Source organism: Cottoperca gobio, chromosome 8, assembly GCF_900634415.1.
Source record: "Cottoperca gobio chromosome 8, fCotGob3.1, whole genome shotgun sequence".
Taxonomy (NCBI): Eukaryota; Metazoa; Chordata; class Actinopteri; order Perciformes; family Bovichtidae; genus Cottoperca; species Cottoperca gobio.
Window position 1 is genome coordinate 19,929,240 of NC_041362.1, and position 19,896 is coordinate 19,949,135.

General features: G+C 40.4%; 1 protein-coding gene across 8 annotated transcripts in view; it reads right to left on the minus strand.

The window, feature by feature from the left end:
* hdac5 (histone deacetylase 5) overlaps nucleotides 1-18,214 on the minus strand; it is a 41,802-nt gene extending 23,588 nt beyond the window's left edge. For 2 of the 8 annotated variants that reach the window (XM_029437491.1, XM_029437485.1), the window contains exons 1-4: nucleotides 17,991-18,214; nucleotides 11,293-11,458; nucleotides 8,744-8,852; nucleotides 5,523-6,741 (exon numbers count right to left, since the gene is read on the minus strand). In XM_029437491.1, the coding sequence (XP_029293351.1) occupies nucleotides 5,523-5,679 (157 nt within the window). In that variant the 5' untranslated portion in view covers nucleotides 5,680-6,741; nucleotides 8,744-8,852; nucleotides 11,293-11,458; nucleotides 17,991-18,214. Of the gene's footprint in view, nucleotides 1-729; nucleotides 780-5,522; nucleotides 6,742-8,743; nucleotides 8,853-11,292; nucleotides 11,459-17,990 lie in introns of those variants that run through there. The other 6 variants (XM_029437489.1, XM_029437487.1, XM_029437490.1 and 3 more) reach the window with 6 other exon arrangements.
* Between the last annotated feature and the right edge of the window lie 1,682 nt (nucleotides 18,215-19,896).

Below are 19,896 nucleotides of genomic sequence, written 5' to 3' on the forward strand. Positions count from 1 at the left end.
GTGAGTGGGGGTGGAGGTCTCAGCATCCCGTGACTTTCAGCACTTATTGATGTGCCCTTGAGCAGGGCAGTGACCTTGACCTGCCAGAAGCTTGTAGTGACGACGCTGCCCTGGCCTCAGCTGACCCTTGTTATTGGATCAGTGTTGTGATGTCAGGATATTACCTGTCTACTGGCCTAGGAGGAAATTCAATTAGGAATTACCAACGGTGTAGTCTGACCTCTGACCTTTCTATACAAAGGTGTTCTGATTGGTCACCTCCTTTTCTTTGGCACACCCTTTCTGCTTTTGCGTCCCACATGGGTTCTAAGCTAATCAAACTCCAACATCCACAATTAGCAAGACTTATTAGCCCTGTTCGGCAGGATTGAGACTGGAGCACGAAATATTTATTTTAATCTTCACTTTTGAATTGATTGCCTTTCTCATTGAAATCCGTTGTTATAGCTCAGTGCAAGTTCCAATCTTATTTCTGGCTAAATCTTGTAGAATGAACAGACTGTGTTTCCCTTACACACACACATGCAAAGAAGGAGTTCCAGGTTTGTCAGTCACTGTGGACGCTTAAAAAAAAGCCTAAAACTGAGAGCTGGGGATAAATAAGGCTGTGTGTGTGTGTGTGTGTGTGTGTGTGTGTGTGTGTGTGTGTGTGTGTGTGTGTGTGTGTGTGTGTGTGTGTTGTGTCTGTGTGTGTGTGTCTGTGTGTGTAGCTACTCACATCTAAATTACCTAAACAAATATTCTGGCATTTCAGTGTGACGCACGTGTCTCCCCTTCCACTAGAACACACACACTGTCCCTGTGTGTGTGTGTGTGTGTGTGTGTGTGTGTGTGTGTGTGTGTGTGTGTGTGTGTGTGTGTGTGTGTGTGTGTGTGTGTGAGAGACTGGTCTGTGAGTATGTGTACAACAGTCCGTTTGGCAAGAGAGCAGCATTCCACAGCAGCCAGCTTCTGACGTCAAACTGAAGACATTTATAGTCTGGTAAACACACACAAACACACACACACACACACACACACACACACACACACACACACACACACACACACACACACACACACAGAAACACACACACACGGACAGAAACACACACACTCACACAAACGTACAGTCTGACAAAGAAGCAACGTTTCAGTTAATCATGTCAGTCTCTAACTGTCTACAGCTTGCTGCAGTTACACACAGTAATTTAAGCACCAGGACGGATGCAGTAAAAAGAATGAAAGACAGACTGTGCATCCAGTTTGTGCAGACAGTGAATCCCGGTAGAAACGAACACAGACGGGTGATTATTCCTTGGTGCTAATTTGACTGCAAGCATCACACATCAAGAACTTCAAATCATAAAGCTTTTCACATAGTTGGCTAAAACTGATTATTTAAAGATGATGAATGAATCACAGATTTAGGTTCCATGTTTGTACTGGGCAGATCTAGGTGGATTGTAGGGTGCGGTGACTGGAAGAATATATTAATTACATCGCTGGTGGGTTTTTTTTGGCAGATTTCTGAGCGTTTTTTGTCATTTTGTTTTGCCTATTTAATAGTCTGCCTCCAAAGAGTGAGTGGGAACTGTTTAATAAGGGAAATATTTAGTTAATTTATTCAACTAAAAAAGCTTTTTAAAAAAAAAGTTTAGATTTATTATATTTCAGTCTGGGACACCAAAACAAGCCTAACTCAATTCAAATGTACCAGTATTCATTTTTAACGTCATTTCATTTCATTTAAACACCAGCAGCCAAACAAGAACTAAATAAAATACAGTCTAACCCTTTTATATTACAAAATATCTAATCAAATAATGAACAATATCGATGAGTTTATTGTCAGATAAATGATTGTCAATAATTTGAATTATGGTTCAAGTAATTCTTCAAGCAAAAATGCCATAAAACTCTCTGGTTCCAACATCTCAAACGTGAATATTGAATGTTTGTCTATCATAGGACACTGAATCTCTGCTAGAAGGACCAAACAAGCAAATCAAATCTATCAAATCAAAACCCTGACATATTGTGACAGGCATTTTTCGATATATTCTTACATTTAATACAACAAACTCTCAAATTAATCTACAAAAATAATAACCAGAATAACTGATAATGAAGATCGTAAATCGCAGGATGCTCATAACATTGTCCTAAAGCCCACGGTGACTGCAACAACTACATTGTTGTATCAGACGTACAGTCCAAAACCACAAACTATTCAATTTACTATTGTCTAAGACCAAGAAAAGCTAATTCTCACATTTGAGAACCAGAAATATTTGCTTGAAAAACGATAAGTCGATCATCAAAATAGTCAAATACTAATTTTCCCAAGAACAACTAAACGGTTGACTCATCGTTGCAGCTCTGATGTCCAGTTTCAGTTACGTGTGCATCTTCCAGTGGCGAGACACTTAATAAAAAATAAAATAACTGAACCACTGGAATGCACAAATTCTGTACTTCAATCCAAGAGATGTCGGCCTTCTCTCCAATGACCTCATCAACCAGCTGAGCTCACACTCTGCAACTCACACCAAAACAATGTAGATTGATAAATAGCGTAAGAGGGTAATCTTTTTTTTTTTTGGTTGAACTGTACCTTTTACAATGTCTAACAAAAATTGGTCTAACGCCTGATGTTTTTCGCAGAGGTTAGTCGTGCCTCCTAGAGCCTGACTTTAACTTAAGTCTTTACTTTGATCCTGTCTGTTTCCTCTGATGACATTTACCATCTATAACCATCAGCTAATAAAGAAACAAAGATGCTACACTAAGTGCTGATTATAGAAAAAGGCATGGTTCATAAAGATAGAATGAAGACAGAGATGTCTAGTTTGGACGACTTTTCACTCTTTGTCTCCCTATTTCTCAGTTTCTGTCGCTCCCATTTCACATAGCTGCTCCTGCTGCGGCGGCTGGGAGGTATTTCTGGAAACCAATATTCCTCTTTTCTCTTCTCTCTCTCTCTCTCTCTCTCCCCTTGTCGTGTTCATTCTGCGCTGCTAAAAGAAAATAGGCACTATGACATCAGCCCTGCAAAACACTCTAAAAAAAGCCAGGAGAGAGAGAGAGAGAGAGAGAGAGAGAGAGAGAGAGAGAGAGAGGTAAAAATAGTATAATGGTGGTGTGTCCTTTAGACAAATTAGAAGCTTATAGAGAGAGGAGTCACATGTGTAGCGTTGCTATAGAGACTGGGTGGGTCAGAAGTATTATGGGCTGGCAGACTGTAGGTCATCCACAGTGGATGCTGTCTGTTGTGTTAGTTGTGTTAGACCAGACTTTGACAACATCTGGTTCAAGTAATATGCATATTTTTAAAGCTTCCCTTATCAATATGTTTATCTTAACAATGGGCCTAATGACTGTGTGTACTGTGAAGGAGTTGACTCATAGTGATAGAAGTGCATAAGCAAAGAAATATCACAAATATGGAGTTTCAGTTTTAACGTCTTTCAGCTCATTGTTTTGGTTTGGACAGACCAAACGGCAGAAAAACAAGAAACTAGTCGTATAGTCGTACCAAATGTCACTTTTATACAGTCGAAGCTTCGATTGAGGTTTTCAAACGAAACTTTGAATGTCTGTCGTCATATTTTAAGAGGTCATCACGCTAAAATTTCTTAAATGAAAGAAACTTCAGGTTCACCCACATAGGTACGGACTGAGGAATGAATGCAATGGCACCACTGGATTCAAATTCTACTAATAGTCAAATACTAATAATATTAGTGCCTAATCTTTATCTGCAACTATGCAGAAATACTGGGTTCAAACACAATGAATAGACATGCAAAAAAAAGAAGCTGCGCATCATTCGAATATTGATTTGGAATTGAAATGTCAACGTTATGAACGTTTGAACTAGCCGTAGAAAAAATGTGATTCATATTAATAAAGAGCACACAAAAGGCTAATCTGGAAAAAGAAACACCAGCAACAGCAGAGGACACATTGCCCCTACAACATCAATATAAGTGTCTGTGAGCCAGTTAAGTCTGAACACACACACACAAACACATGTATACCCTAACCTAGGTTAGCCAGTGAGTCAACCCTGTAAATGCAGCAGAAAAGAAAATGAGTGCCAATGTACGTCTTTACCTGCTGGCATCAAGAGGTGGCATCGAGCCACACTCCAAACCCAGCTCACCTCACTTTGGCAGCCACATTGTTCAGCAGACTTGACTGTAACAAAACCTCCACAGGTCGAAAACCCACAAGAGACATTGATCTTTTAGCGGCCACATGTCTCACTAAAGGCATTGAATTTCTTTGCTACTAAAGATAAAGGCAGTGTTGTCTGGACACAGCACTTAACACTCACAGGCCGGGGTCCAAAAATGTTCTGCAAAGTCTCAAAAAGTTCCCAAACACAGGTTATCCATACTCCCTATACTGACGAGGAGTTGTGTGCACCAGTAGATGGAACTTTGTAGGAAATCACGAGAGAGTGTGATTTATGGAACAGCGCCTGTGGCATTCTTGCCCTTTTTCTCCTAAAACTTGAAGACAAGACATTGTGCTTCATGGATCTGCTTTCCCACAGGTTTTCAACACGGGGCAAATATCTGTATATGAATGGATAGATGAGAGGGTTATTGTTCCAGGAATATAAGAACCATGTCGATGGGACATATGGGAAAAACAATCTACAATAAAAAAAATAATTAATAATAATGGATTTTATCTTGATTATTATTTGTCGCACTTCCTTTTGGGGCATAATCATGCTTTTAGCTTTGTACACTCTATAATTCAAGGGCTTTGGGGGATGTAAACAGGAAGTATTGTGTTGCCTTGGATTCAGTTAGTTAGCTGTGGGCTACAAATAGAGCCCTGTTTTTTTTAGCCTATATTTGTTTACATACAATTGGCTCCATTAGAAGTTTTCAGAATTAGCTATTAGCAGTTCCTGTTTGCGATGTATCCATGGCTGTACAGACAGCCCTCACTAGATTACTTGACGCTTCTCAGGCAACTTCTGGGGCTATAAGGTGCGCCTTTTCTTCTGTGATTTCTAAGCGGATTTAAAGAAGATTAATTGCGATAGACATCAGAAATAACGATATCCTCGGAAGTCACACCACATTTAAAAACATGTGTATGATGTTTGGGTTAAGATTTGTTAAGTTATGACACATTTTTAAGAAAAATGCAGCAGTCAGGCGCTAAGGGGGTTTGAAGTACCCTAATTGCCTCCATGCGCTGTGTGTCACAGCCACTGCTGCAGCTCATACTGCTGACTGTGGTGATAAGCAGGTCAAACTACAATAACTAACTTCCTGTTGTGTTAGAACACCGGCATGCACTTGTCCCTTTCTTTTCACACAATATCTATGCCTCATCTCAGTTTGAAAACCTCTGACTAACCCTACTACCCATCCTTATATCGTCAAGTAATTATCAGACATTATCAATAACACTTTTTATATTTTGATTCAAACCTTCCAATCCAAGCCCCATTCATCAGACTCCAGCACACAGCATCCCCCCTCCCCACCTCTCCTTTCCCAGAGATGACTCACCGGCGGTGGGCTTGGCAGCACTGGAGCCCCTGTTGCCACTCAGGAGCTCCAGAGGCTGGTGGTGGCTGTCTGTGCTGGCAGAGGAAAAACAGGACTCAGTCTCATAGATGGTCTGCAACATGGCGCACAATCCTGACACGGTGGGATGCAACAGCATGCCAAGACAAGAGGCAAAGCTCTATTTTGTCACAAAAAACACCAGTCAGTTCTTCTTCCGAGATATCGGCATGGCTTAGTCAAGGATTCAAGTTGCCAAGGACGGGGGGACACAAACATTGAAAGATGCTTTCAAAAATATTTCATCATGGATTACTCATCATGGGATTAAATGAATAATCGGTTACTTCAAAATTGAAAACTTCCAAATGTTTTCTGTGCTTCTATTGTAAAGTTCTCTTTAAAATGATTGAAAAATGACCATGAATTCCATCAAAGATTCCAAAAGGATTGCAGAAAACTCCTCTGTGATTTTCTTTTTTTTGCAGTCTCTGTTTGATTTTCGCAGGTAGCCTCTGCCTTTCAGTTTTCCCCTGAGCTTCCACTGTCTGGCTGTTCAGTTTTGATGACCAGTCACTGACACTTACGACAAAATCCTCTTCTCTAATGTTGTAGCCTCAGCTGCAGGTTCCAGAAATCTTCCCCTTTGATCAGGGAAAAAATGTATATAATCATTTAGGAAATACCGACTTTGCAATGACCTGAAATGTGACTTTCTGGTCAGTTGGTCTTGTCTACATCACCTGGAGTCCTGATCCATGCAGAGCACTTTGCTGGTTCCTGTCACACTGACAGTGGCTGGTATGTTGCAGATGGAAGAAAAAAGTTTGTTTCCTCTGGTGCACTGAACCCTCTCTGAGTCTTTACCAACCAAATTTAACAAGCAAAACCAAGACCGGGAGGTAATCAATGAAATCACGTCGCTGTGTATAGCCTGTGCATTTCCATAAGATGTGAAGTGATGGGATGGATCGGTTGCTGCAGCCTCTTCACCACTTCCCGCAGCTAACACAACAAAAATACAGAGAAGAGGAGAAGCAGAATTCCCCTGCTCGGTTGCATCAAAGGATCCTCATGCTGTTCTCCTCCTGGCCGACGAGAGGGAGAGGAGAAGAGGAGGAGGAGGAGGAGGAGGAGGAGGAGGAGGAGGAGAGGCGAGGACGTAAATAGCTTTGGGAGAGCGCTCCCCGAGGTTCCATGCTTCCAAAATTAGAACGAAGCGCTGAGAGAATGACAGAGAGAGGGAAATGGAAGGAAGGAGGGAGAGCGTTATAATAAAAAAAAAAAAAAAAAAAAAAAAAAAAAAGAGGGAATGTGAGGAGAGGAAGGCTGGACTGGAGAAGTCGAGCGGCGAGTTAGAATCCTCCCAGAAAAAATGAACAGCCAGAGATCACACGTTTTCCTCTTATCCCTTGCTTGAAAACACACAAAAAGGGGCAGGCTGCTGCAGAGACCAGCTTTGTATAGCGACCAGAAACAGCTGCTGGTCAGACGGCTAATATTCACTGTCTGAGGGTCACTGCCGTGTGTAGTGTGTGTGTACACAGGAGTGACAGTCTTTGAGCTGCTGAATGAACGTTGAAGAGAGAGAGAGAGAGAGAGAGAGAGAGACGAGAGTATCGAGAGAGAGAGAGAGAGAGAAGAAAGAAGAAAGAAAAGAAGAAGAGAGAGAGAGAGAGAGAGAGAGAGAGAGAGAGAGAGAGAGAGCGCAGAGAGAGAGAGAGAGGGAGAGAGAGAGGGAGAGAGGGAGAGAGGGAGGGAGAGAGAGAGAGAGACTAAAGTGGATCACTGGGTGGTAAGGAAGTTACACGGATGAAGAGAAAGTCAACAACAGCTTATTTCAATTAGAAAGCCTTACAACATACAAAAGAAGAAATAGGACAAGGACACTCCTTCAATGTCCATTCACCTTTGTTCGTTCTTTTTTTTCACTGCATGTTTCTGTTGTTGGATAGACTTTTTGAAAGAATTAAAATTAAAGAATTAAAGAAAAGGCAGGGGAGAGAAGAGAAGAGAAGAGAAGCATTTAATAACAGAGGAGATGGGGGGTTGATGGAGGGACTATAGCTGAAAATAGCCTGCCAGGGAGGAGGAGGAGCTTGAGTTAAAAATAGACGGGGGGAGAGAGAGAGAGAGAGAGAAAGAGAGCATTAAGCCTACAGCTCTGGGGTGGGGTGGAGGGGGTTGAGGAGGAGGGGGAGGGGGAGGCTGTTCAGCGCTGTCATGTTTGTGCTCTGCACTGCCCAGAGATCACCTGTCAATCAAACAGTGTGACCTCCTCTTCCTCTGATTTTGTGTTGATGCTGTTTTCTGTAGGTGGAGAACATCCACATTTTAACTAGGCGCCTACGACTGCTTATGCCACCACCTTGTCCTGTCTATGTACGATAAGATGCAGCCATGCTGTTGTTCCGCTTTTTATCTGCCATGCTAGCCTTGTGATGGCAATGCCGGTCTGTCGGTCGCTCCTGAAAATTGTTGACGAAGTTCTACTGATACATTTGGGTTGGGCCCACAAAGTATTCGGTTCAATGCCCTGCCTTGTACAGTATATTGTGATACAACAAATCTACTGGGAATTCAACAAAGACACCATCTGTAGACAAAACAACCAGTTAGCATAAAGACAACAGGCCAACACGAAGAAGCACCTCTGAAGCTCACGAATTAACCCGCTGCATCTTTAATCAGTGCAAAATATGTAAAAAGCAACAAGACTTGCGGAAGAAACTCGCCTGGCCAAGAAACAGTCCGATACGTAACCCCCAGTAAAATCACAATGTGTTGTTTTTAAACTTGTGTAACCAAAAGCTGCACTGCTCACTTTTCTCACTTGGCTGTCGGTGTGGATATTATTAATTCTGAAAACTGCTTGCTGCTATTTATAGTATTTGTTTGTTCCATTCAGCAGCTCAGTGAATCTGTGCTTTAAGGAATAGGTTCCAGTGTTTTAACGGAGCGGAATGGGATGTCACTGACTGCCGGATTGATTACAAAAAACAAAGGATCAGCCTTCATGCAACCAAAGCAAAGATCATTTATTTGAAAGTTTGGTCCCAGTACAGATCCAGAAGATCAGGACAATTCTAATCATTTAAATAAGGGCGATGATTTTAACTCTGTATTCATGAGCTTCTCAGCTCTGGGTTGATCGTTGCTGCTGTGGTGACAGTTTTCTTTCCAGGAATGATAATATTTCATTGAATCATTTTATCATCACCTACATCCCACCTCTTCCTCGTCACCCTCATCGTCCTCACCTCCTGTGTAAACAGCTCTGTGTGTCCTCAAGCCGATTTAAGGCTGCCTCAGTATGACTCACAAGCAGGGAGACTAGATACATAGAAAGAGGAGGAAATATAAATACGGAAAACTCATTTGTAATGTCCTGTATTGTTTTACATTGACTTGAGCTGCAGCATTGCTTTTCTATCATCCAGTACAATGGCCGTATATTAAAGACGTGTTCTGTTATCTTACATCACCTTCTCAAATCACTTTGGCAGCAAAAGAGAAGCAGAGAGGGATGTGAATGACCAGGCAACATGTCTCACATCTTAATGGTCTCACATACTAAACACATCTGCTAAAGGTGTGTGTGTGTGTGTGTGTGTGTGTGTGTGTGTGTGTGTGTGTGTGTGTGTGTGTGTCTGTGTGCGTGTGTGTGCGTGTGCGTGTGTGTGTGTACTGCAGTAGCTCAGCGGATGACTCATCTCTGCGTTTCTATTTGAGGCGCATCAACCCCTGGAGTCACACTGCTGTCTGTGTGTGCGTTATGTACTATTTCTGTATCCATGACAACCAAATTAGAGTCAGTCAGTCAACCAGCCACTCAATCCAAGACAGAAGGTGTCAAGAAACACCAAAGGAGGCCATACAGGTGTCGTGACTATGTGCTACCCAATTCATTCATCTGCCATCTGTTTATTGTCCACACTCACACTAATACAATAAATAACATTATATGTAGGAAAACAATATAGAACAATGTCTGCATATAGAAGAACATCTCATATCAGTTTATCAATTTTAAATGTATATGTACACCAGGCTCATTGCTGCTGCTCAGTGGTTTTGGCATTCTGTTCTATGAGAGCTAAATAACTGTGTGTAATCCTCGTGCTGCTCACTTCTTTTACTCCAAACTGAAGCGGAAGAACGCAAGGAATGTGACATTTTTGATGTGTGGTATACTGACCGTGTACATTTGCTCATCTACAGCATTGATATAAACTGACATAAGTGAGTGTGTGCGATAGTTAAAAGGTACAGACAGGAGCATTCTGGCTCTCACCTACAGAACAGTATATGTTCATTATGTATTAAAAGCTCACAGCTGATGTTACTTTTCATTTAGTAGTTAATTTAACATAGTGCTGCAAACATGCTTTAGTTATATAACATATTATAGAAACCTGCTATTTATTATTAATTATTAATAACTATAATAATGGTATAAAACCGTACACCGTGATATTTCACAAAAGGTGCTTTTGAGTGACATATACCAACTATTGGATGGACTGCCACATACATTCATGTCCTCCTCAGGATTAATGTTAATTACTTTCGTGATCTCTTAACTTTTCCTCCAGCATTATTAGGTCAAAATCTGTCGAATTTATGACAAGATACTTGCAAAACTAATGGCGTTCCCATCAGCCTCAGCTGTACTTTGTGTTAAGTGCTAATCAGCGTGCTTAAAAGCTCCAATCAGATGGTTACCACGGTAAACATTACACCTGCTTAGCATTAGCATGTTAGCATAATGACTGTTAGCACGCTCATGTAAGCATTTAGTTTGAAGCGCCATTGTGCCTATACAGCCTCACAGAGCTGCTCGCATGACTGAACACTCTTAGCCTTTTTTATTTTTTACTCTTCTTATTTTCTTACTGCAAATATATTTAAAATCTTTGCAATAAAAAATATGTTTGAAAACTCAAATTAGCACCATTGCGGTTATATGCTTCCGCCAACCAGTTGAGTTGCAAGTTACATCCATGTCGTCCAAAATGTCATCACTTTATAATTTTATCCTATTAGACATTTGTGTGAAATTGTCATAATTAGTATATGCATTCTTGAGTTATGGCCACCAACGCGTTTTGTGAGGTCACAGTGACAACAGCCAATGTTATGCTGAAGTTTAGCGGGTATAACGTTAACCATGTTTGATACACTATTTTAGTGTGTTAGCATGACAATACATTTTCAGGTATTTGGTTCTGAACCAATATTGGACACATTAAAATGTTGACCTGATGATGGCACTAAAGGAAAAGTCAGAGGATCACCAAAGTAATTCAAATTCATCCCGTGTGGAACATGGCTGTGTTAAATGTCATGGCAATCAATCCAATAGTTGTTGATATTTAAGTCTGGACCAAAGTATACATTACATATATAGTCAGAGCTTTTCACATTATACAGTTAGTAAACTGAGCTGCTGGCTCAATAAGGTTCACTTTATATAATTGACTGAGCTGCTGACAAGTGCAACATTTAACCGCACAACTGAGTAATCCAACCCCGGGAAAGAAAAAGGCTAACACTTGCATTGCTCATATGGATTCAACTGGGAGGTCAAAACTTTGACAAAGTAAATACAGAGATCATGTGAAAGAATGGTATCCTGTATTGGTGTTGTGTGAATGTAGGTAAACCCATCAGCCAGTTAAACCATTATAGCAGCCACAAAGGCACCTGTCTCACTCCAGTTACACCAGCATTAACCACAGCAGCTCTTTGAGACAGATTGACAGAGACTTACCTGAGGCGTGTGATGAATTCATGAAGGTTGAACCTGGACTTCCCTCCCCAATCCTTCCACTGTGTGTATGTGTGTTAAAGTGGGTCCTCTGAGTCGGCCATGTGTTGGAGGACAGACGATGGACAGGCAGACAGATGAATCAGGCTTTCTTTTCAGTTTCAGCAATCTGCAAAGAGAAAATTAAGTTTTTCAGCACTTGCTATTTATCTGTTTGTTCTCAGACATCAACACTTGACAGTTCACTAAACCCCTCCCTCAAACAGCAATTGTGAGGCACTAGGAACTATGCTGTCAATTTGGGGATTTGTTACGTTGTTTTCACCAATCGATTAGTCCTCATCCTTAAAGCCTTGTCTCATGTAATGCCAAAAGTGAAACACACTGTTGGTCAGTATGGAATGGTTTATAAAGACAGTGTGAGTACTGCTGTTGAGCCAGACTGAGTTCCCCCTGAAGTGTGTTTCCTGGTGGCTTCTCATCAGTGTCTATTGTTCTTTTGCCATTGTACAAGGAAATGATGGAGAAAGAATATGTACGATAACTTCCTGTCGACAGTAAGTTCTTTTGGTGATGAGGTCATATTCAAACATTCTGATCATTCAGTCCGTCAAACTTGTCCTTTACACACGGTTTTGCTTTCTGAATACATCCTGCTAACCTGAATTGTAATAGCGTTTAGGTAGGGGTGTAACGGTACACAAAAATAGGGCACATTACAAACACTTCCGTATTACACTGTATTATCACCGAGCACTTTCCCTGAGGCAACAGGTCATTTGAGAGGCATCGATTGCAATCTTCCTGGCTGATTCCGATTTTCTTGCTTTCTGAAAACTATCATTCACAGAATACACAAACATTTTTGGAACCTGTTTTTATCAAAAATTCAATCGTATGTCCTTCAATTCCCAACATATGTAAATAGCGGGTTAATTTCCTCTCTGGGGATTTCTAATTGTATCTTATCTTGTGTTTTGTTTGTTTACAGATCCTGATGAAATTAATTACCTTCTAACCTTAACTAAAGTGCCGTCTAACTGCTCTATGTTTCTGAGTGATTCCTCTGTGTGTTGTGTCCTGAACATTGGGATTGATCAGGAGTTACATCACATTAAGAAAACCAGCTGCACCCTGTTGCTACCTGGTCCTCTGGCGCCACCGACTGGTCTAGTACAGTACACTGACTGTGTATGGAAGTATGGAAGAGACGCCCAAACTCACATGCACACAGAGACACACAGCAGCAACAGCAGGTCTGTCTGGGATCTGCTGGCTCAGATCCAAGTCATTTGAAGCTCTAACTGACGGAGGGGACGTCTTACTGTGGGTGGAATCTTCACCACCACCACCATCATCATCATGTCACCAATGTTTGCTGACCTTTAACTGCAGTTGAACTCATTTAAAATAGTTTACAATGAACTGCTTTACATGTAAATTGGTCAGTGGTTTCCTTGTACAGTACAGTGTCCTGCTCTACACAGTGTATAGGGTACATACTGTACGATCTAATGCAATGCAATACAACAGCCTCACAATAAATATTAAAATACAGCAATTCAATACTATGGTAGGTAGCCTACATTTTGAAACTTGAGTGGTGGTGTTTCTCACAGTATGTCCCACTCATGTGTGTAATAGAGAGGACATGATTAAGAAACACCTTTAAATCAAATTGAGTGCAACATTGTTTCCATAACCTCCTTACATACATATCCAACACCTTTCCTCCGATCAACATTATCACACAGCCATCAGTAATTTCACGTACAATCCAACAAAACAAACAATTTAAAGACTTCATCTTGGGCTTTAGGAACTTGAGACAGGCCTTTTCAAGTATTAATCGAGTGGGAATATGATCAGTAATGTAAATAGAGCTGCAACGACTGACAAACCCGGCAATTTTTGATAGTTGATGAAGTCATTTTTCATGCAACTATAGCAGAAAATGCTGAACTGATAAAACATCACCCTGGACTTCGGTAAATCAAAAAATAGACTAATCGTTAATCTGGTTAGTTGTAGTGGACAATTTTAACAAGAAGCGTACTAAAATTACAAGTACCTTAAAATTGTATAGTACAAAAGTACAGTACTTGAGTAGTACTTAGTTACATTCCACTGCAGATCATATTATTTAATAACAACGACCAAAATAAACTGTATGAAGTAAACTGTGAATATAATATAAATATGCATATGCATGAATGCATATTGTTCAGCCTTAAAGTTAAAGTTTTTTAAGTGAAAAACCCCCAAAAAGAATCTGAATCTAGAATCTATAAGAAGTGGTATCGATAAGCAGAATCGGAATCAGAATCACTAAAATCCAAACAATGCCCATACCGACCAACTGGTTGGTCTATTTCTGGCTAATGCTGCCTTTAAAGTATGTGGCTCTTCTCCAACCCTGCTAACTTTTAAAAGAAGTCACAGGAAGTCCGTGTCACAACAGCAGCTGGGTGCCGTTGTAACAGTGTGAGGGCCGAGATAATGGGATGAAATGCTGTGGGTGAGTGCAAGTGTGTGTGTGTGTGTGTCTCTGTACTTAGATAATGGAGCTAACTAGCTGTGACAAACTAACCTGCTGACCAACTACTCCATTACACTAATGACACACACACACACACACACACACACACACACACACACACACACACACACACACACACACACACACACACATACACACACACCAAGCCTAAATTGTAAATAGAATAGAACAAGCTACTTGAGTCATGTGTCTCAATTTTGCCAAAGCGTCAAGAAATATAAATCTCTCACTCTCTCTGCTGCCTCTTCCTCCTCTTCACACCAAAATGTCCTAAAATACCTGGCCCCTCCCATTCTGGAGAGGAGCAGGAAGTGCTGCCTGGCAACCAGGGAGCTGGCTGCCGTGGTAACAGTTCACCTGAGCACCTCTTCCCTAAACAAACAGCAAGTGTGAGAGTGAGAGAGCTAGATGGAGTCAGTCTCTTAACAGTATTTGTTTATAGTCTGTATTTCTTGCTCGCTCTCATAGGTTTACCATCTCACACACACATTTATTTTCTACGGAGTCCCAAGAGGATAGGCTGTGGAGGGGAGTACACATATTAATGCTGCACGAAGTTGTGCTTTTTTACATTTTTCCCCTAGTTATTAGTCGCTGAAATCATTCCTCCTGTCCATCCTGGCCATGAAATGGTCCCTTCCAAAAATTGGAGGACAGAACCCTATATTCCAATCAACTGGGAATGAATTGGGTATCTTCCTCCCAGAAGTTACATGTTGGCTTGGTGTATTGCTATAGATGTATTGTGCTCTGCAAGAAAACACTGTCCAGGAAAGTACAAAAAAAGAATACTTAAAATACTCTAACATTAGAGCATTGGCTAACTCAGACTGCTGTCCCCTATGTTGACAGTTTAGTCATTTGCTTGCTTGCCGAGTTGCACTGGGAAAATCTAGCTAGTAGTTTGTCAAGAAATGCTGTCAACTACTATTTCCAAAGAAATTAACTTCGATATATAACCTAGAATAGAAAAGAAAAAAAACAGGACAAAATAGAATAGAATAGAAAAGAATATATAAAGTCTGGATACTGGAAGTGAAAGTCCGGCATGGCCCTTAAAGCTCTTATGTAACTAATGGAGTGACCCTTGACCTGTGAGGTCTGAACTGTGAGGTCTGACCTCTGGGCTTTAGTATAAATCCTGCATGACACAGATAAAAATCCCTTTCCACCATCCTTCCAATCAGAATATCAGCAGCCAGAGTGATGTGGGGTGCTGGCCCTTCATGCCATGGATGCATTAAAGGAATACTTCCCCACCAAAATGACCATCTGTATATCAATTATTCACCCCGTGTTTCCTCAAATTCTAAAAGAAAACTTTGTTTTACTTGCCTCCACAGTAAACAAAGAATAACATTTTTAAAAAATCTTGATGATCCGACGTAGATGGGGTTAGCAGCAAAACTATATCTAAACATACGTTTACAAACTCTCGCACAACTCGTGCAGTATATTTGTATATAGCCAGTCATTTGTGGAAATGCAGGTGTTTGGGAAGTAGTGAGCGACTGGATAAATGAGACTTGGATTATACTGCACGAGTTGTGCGAGAGTTTGTAAACTTGATAGAGTTTTGCTGTTATTAAACGCGGCCCCCATTTATTTCAATTCATCCAAAAACATATTTTCAAGAATTTAAGGTAACACAGAGTATGTAATTGATATACAAATGGTCATTCTGGGGGTAAGTATTCCTTAAGAGGACTGGATACATTCTTTCCTAAGAAGGTTCGGCATCAGCATATAGGCAAAAACGTTCTTTAGGCTTCCACATTTTTCGTCCCAAGAGTCCTTGTCTCAGCCTGGTTGAATCAACCGACTGCCAAAAGGAAAATAATATCTCAACGTGGCTCTGTTTAGTAACATAATGCAATAGAAGGAAGGAAATTGGAATTCAAAGAAGGAAGGACAAAGGTTAATTCCAGTATTACAGGGTGAGAGCCATAATGCTGTGGACAAAACTTCTACATCTATCAGAACTATAGGAGAGCGTATCCATCTACCTACTGATATGTCTATAGTACCTAGATATGTGGAGGTTGGTGCTTCACAAAATGTAAAATCTTGACAGACTGTTTTATAGTGATTCATAGAGATACATTATATTAAGATAAAGGAATCAGTTAACCAAACCAACATACTCTGTTGAACATTTGCCAATCTTATACTTATACTGTATCAAGACAACTTTAAAGCAATAGTAAAGGTTCAAAGCAATATGAAAGTTTTTATTTAATACTAGTATGGGACTTTAGTTGTCCCAAACAGCATTGAGAGGTGACAAAATGATTAGATTAGAAATGATTCATATCCAAGACATCCTGCGTCGTGAGTGATGTCATGTGATGTCTCAGGTAGAGCCGAGAGCATTAAAACAGCATTAAAAATGTAAATTGAATATTTGTGCTTTGACACAAGATATATTTAGTTATTTTCTGTCACACAATTGCAAAACTAAAATAAAGATTTGATTTAGGGTCCCCACATATACATGTCAGTAGACAAGTTTCCATTCATATTTAGTGAAAAATACGAACAGAATTTTTAGATAATTGTCAAAAGAAAATGCGAAATATTGCTTGTTTCCATTTTACACTGTTATGCACTGTTTCTGGTGGTTTGTGAAATGTTGAAAGATTCCTTAGACTGGCAAAGTTACAGGATTTGCTACGACATTTCCCATTTCCCAATTCCCCAAAAATCCTTTTCACTGGCCCAGTACGGCACACTTTAGCTGCTCCATGGCATGCCAAATCGACATTGTAGGTGTTTCTACAGCAGCGGATAAACATGCTGACTCAGGAATTTGTGTTGCTGCTTGGGAGCAGGGCCAATCCTTGACATTCTTCACCTTCACCTTCAACCAAGCCGTGTCAATGAGATGAACTTAAACTCCAGCTTCGCTATGCTCAGCTTTCAGTACTTTTATCAGTTCAGAAAATTCCAATGGTTTGGGTCCCCTGGGCACCCAAAAGTATTTGTCACAAATATTAGCATTGACTGCTAAAATGGACTTTTAGCACACAGCAACATTTTGTGCATACTCTCTATACGAGAATTTGGCCTTGCCTTGCTTGTAATTAACGGTAACATAGTTTAGTTGCAGGCTGGGCTTGCTTTGTTTTTTTTAACTGCACCTACCTACCCTTTTGGGCCCATTTGTATTAGGTTGAATTATAGCCAATGCATAAAACCTTACAAACAAAATAATAACTGTCAGCTATGCCCTGTTGCTCTCCAATTCACTCTACAAAAGCATAATCTGTAGCCCCATGTCGGTGTCTGGTGCCAGACAACATACATGCCATTTGAAAATGAAATTCGACAGCAAAATATACAACACTGGGCAAGATATTTGCAATGTGGGAGATGACATAGAGCAGAATGACATAAAGTAAAAGTTTGCCATATTTAATGCATTTGGAAAATGTTGCTGTGCTCACTGACAATGCAAGAGGACTCAGCAAAATGCCAGACAACTTCAAGATTAGCAATGTGTGAGCAATGTGCCAATACATCAAGCTCCAAGAAGGGAAATGTAAGCATAGACTGGACAATGTAAAGTATAACATACTAGTAGGCTACATACATATTGTTTCATAGCCACCTTTTAAGCTTACATGGAATGAGTTACTGGTAGTAGCTGTTGTGTTACTAGGTTATTTGGTTGGGTGTTCTTCACTGGTCACTGCTGGCTTCTAACCACCCACAAACCATAGATGGTTCATTACTATCCACTGTTGAACTTTTGATTGTCAGGTGTGCCCTGGTTAGCTGCTAGGTTAGCAATTAAGTTAACTGCTGGTCAATAACTGTCGGCACACAGGTAACTGTTGTGTGGAAGCAAAAAATGTCATGCTGTAAACTGTTAACCGTTTGGTAACTTAGCTAGTTAGCTGTTGTATCTGTCAGCTTATGTCCTTTAGCTACCTTTAGCAGTATGATATTAAGTTAGCTAATGTGTTAACTGTATCGTAGAAGTGAAGGCAATGGCATAGCAAGCACAAAATGTCACCTCTCACTCTAAAACCATTCTTCAAAAAACCTTTAACTGCCTGTCGGTATATCCTTCTTGAACGGTCACGCACACACGTACACACGCACGCACACTCTCTCTCTCTCATAAACCCCACGGTACCGTGGATGTCGGCGGGTCCTCCTGGAACGATTAGCGCAGCGGTCGCTTCTTCCCGGCTTTGGTTTCCGCCAGGGCTTGGTGTGTCCGCCCGTAGAGCTCCTCTGCGCTTTTATTTCACATGAAACCGTGTAAGTTAAAAAGCAGGACGCGTTTCACCTCCTAGCGTTTCACCTCCTCCATATTTACAGTCTGCCTCTCTCTCCCTCACTCTCTCTCTTTCTCTCTCTCCCTCTCCCACCACCAACAACAACATTATTGACGTCCTCCTTCTGCCACGTGACCAGTCTGCTGGGGCTAAAAATAGATCCAATAGAAACCAATGGAGGCAGACAGACAGGGCAGAGATAGACAGGCAGGCAGACAGACAGACATAGCTTCAGTTTGTAATGCCTGCTTACTTTACCTTACTTTCACATGTTTCCTACCCACATGGTGCTCAGTAGGCATACACACAATACAGTTGGACTAGCTACTTACTGTCAGAACTAAAGATAACACAAGCAAGAACTGCATGATGAAAGCCTGACACTCAAGACTTCTCCATAACAGTTGAGCAATACAAATACTGCTGAAACAATTACATTTATATACATATATATATATATATATATATATATATATATATATATGTATAGAAAAACTCCAGCAGAAGCTGTTACTCGACGGCTGTGTTAAGCTACAATCAATGTCAAACACTGTACTGTCTCTCTAGAGCTGAGCAGAGCAAACGCCCCTGTTGCTCACCCAAGTTTACTTGTAAATATGTAAATAAAAACAACAAATTGCTAAACCTTGGATACAATATCTGGACTTATGGATTTATAGCCGGAGCTATATTACCAACTACCTCCAAAAGCCCTAGGTTTTTCGGTGATTTCATTTTGGAAATATATGAATATGTACCACTAAAACACAACATCAACTGACATAATAAGGCCTCACGGTGGGACCTGCTTTAGTACCTGATCTTAAGCCCCTGTGCTAAAGAGGTTCCCCTTTATCAAAATCCATCCTTCGTTATTTCAGTTTTGTGCATATATCTTACATATTCCAAAAATCAATGTGTTTAATACATTTAACACTTAGACATATTTGGGGAATTATATTTCAAGAAAACCTTTACACATCAAAAAGAGAGTGGGATGAAAAGAAGTGTCACAGCAATAGGGGCCCAGCAGGTAATTCTTGCCCCCAAGGTCCCTTTGAAGGTTAATCCAGTTATGGATTTTATTTGTTGAATCATAAATTGAGTGTCTTTGAGTTTGGTAGTGTTGGCTGAGCAAAACAAGCAGCTTGAAAATATCTATCACCCTGGACCTTGTAAAAAGTTGATGGCCATGTTCACTGTTTTCTAAAACTTTACAGACAACAAATAACCAACTCATTCTCAATCATGAAAGCACAGTGCAAATCCAAGGGACCCTGCAACTACATAGAAAACTTACGACATGCATTCAAAGGTCATGTTGGTGTGACTACTGCACTGCCTATTGTTACAAAGAAAACAAAGAAGCTGATTTTATAACTATACTTTATATATAATAGAGTATAATTTACAATAGCAACGATAAACACATTTGTAACAGTGTGGGCAATGTGTTCAAAGATGCTGTCAAGATTAGAAGACTATTACAAATATGGTATCTTAGATAACACATTGCCATAGTGTATTAGAATATCTTACTGGTTTAGTGCTATATATTCCCAAACCTATTGTCGATTAAATAAGCAGAATCCTGGTGACACACAGTAAGCCTTGATCTTTCAGGGGGTTAGTTTACACTGATTGAAGTTAAAATGTGTGTTTCCTGTGGGATTTTTTACAAAAATATTATAATATAATAATAAGTTCTGTATTAGCCTATGAATATTCTGTAAATTGATATTAATAGAAACAGGTGAAAGG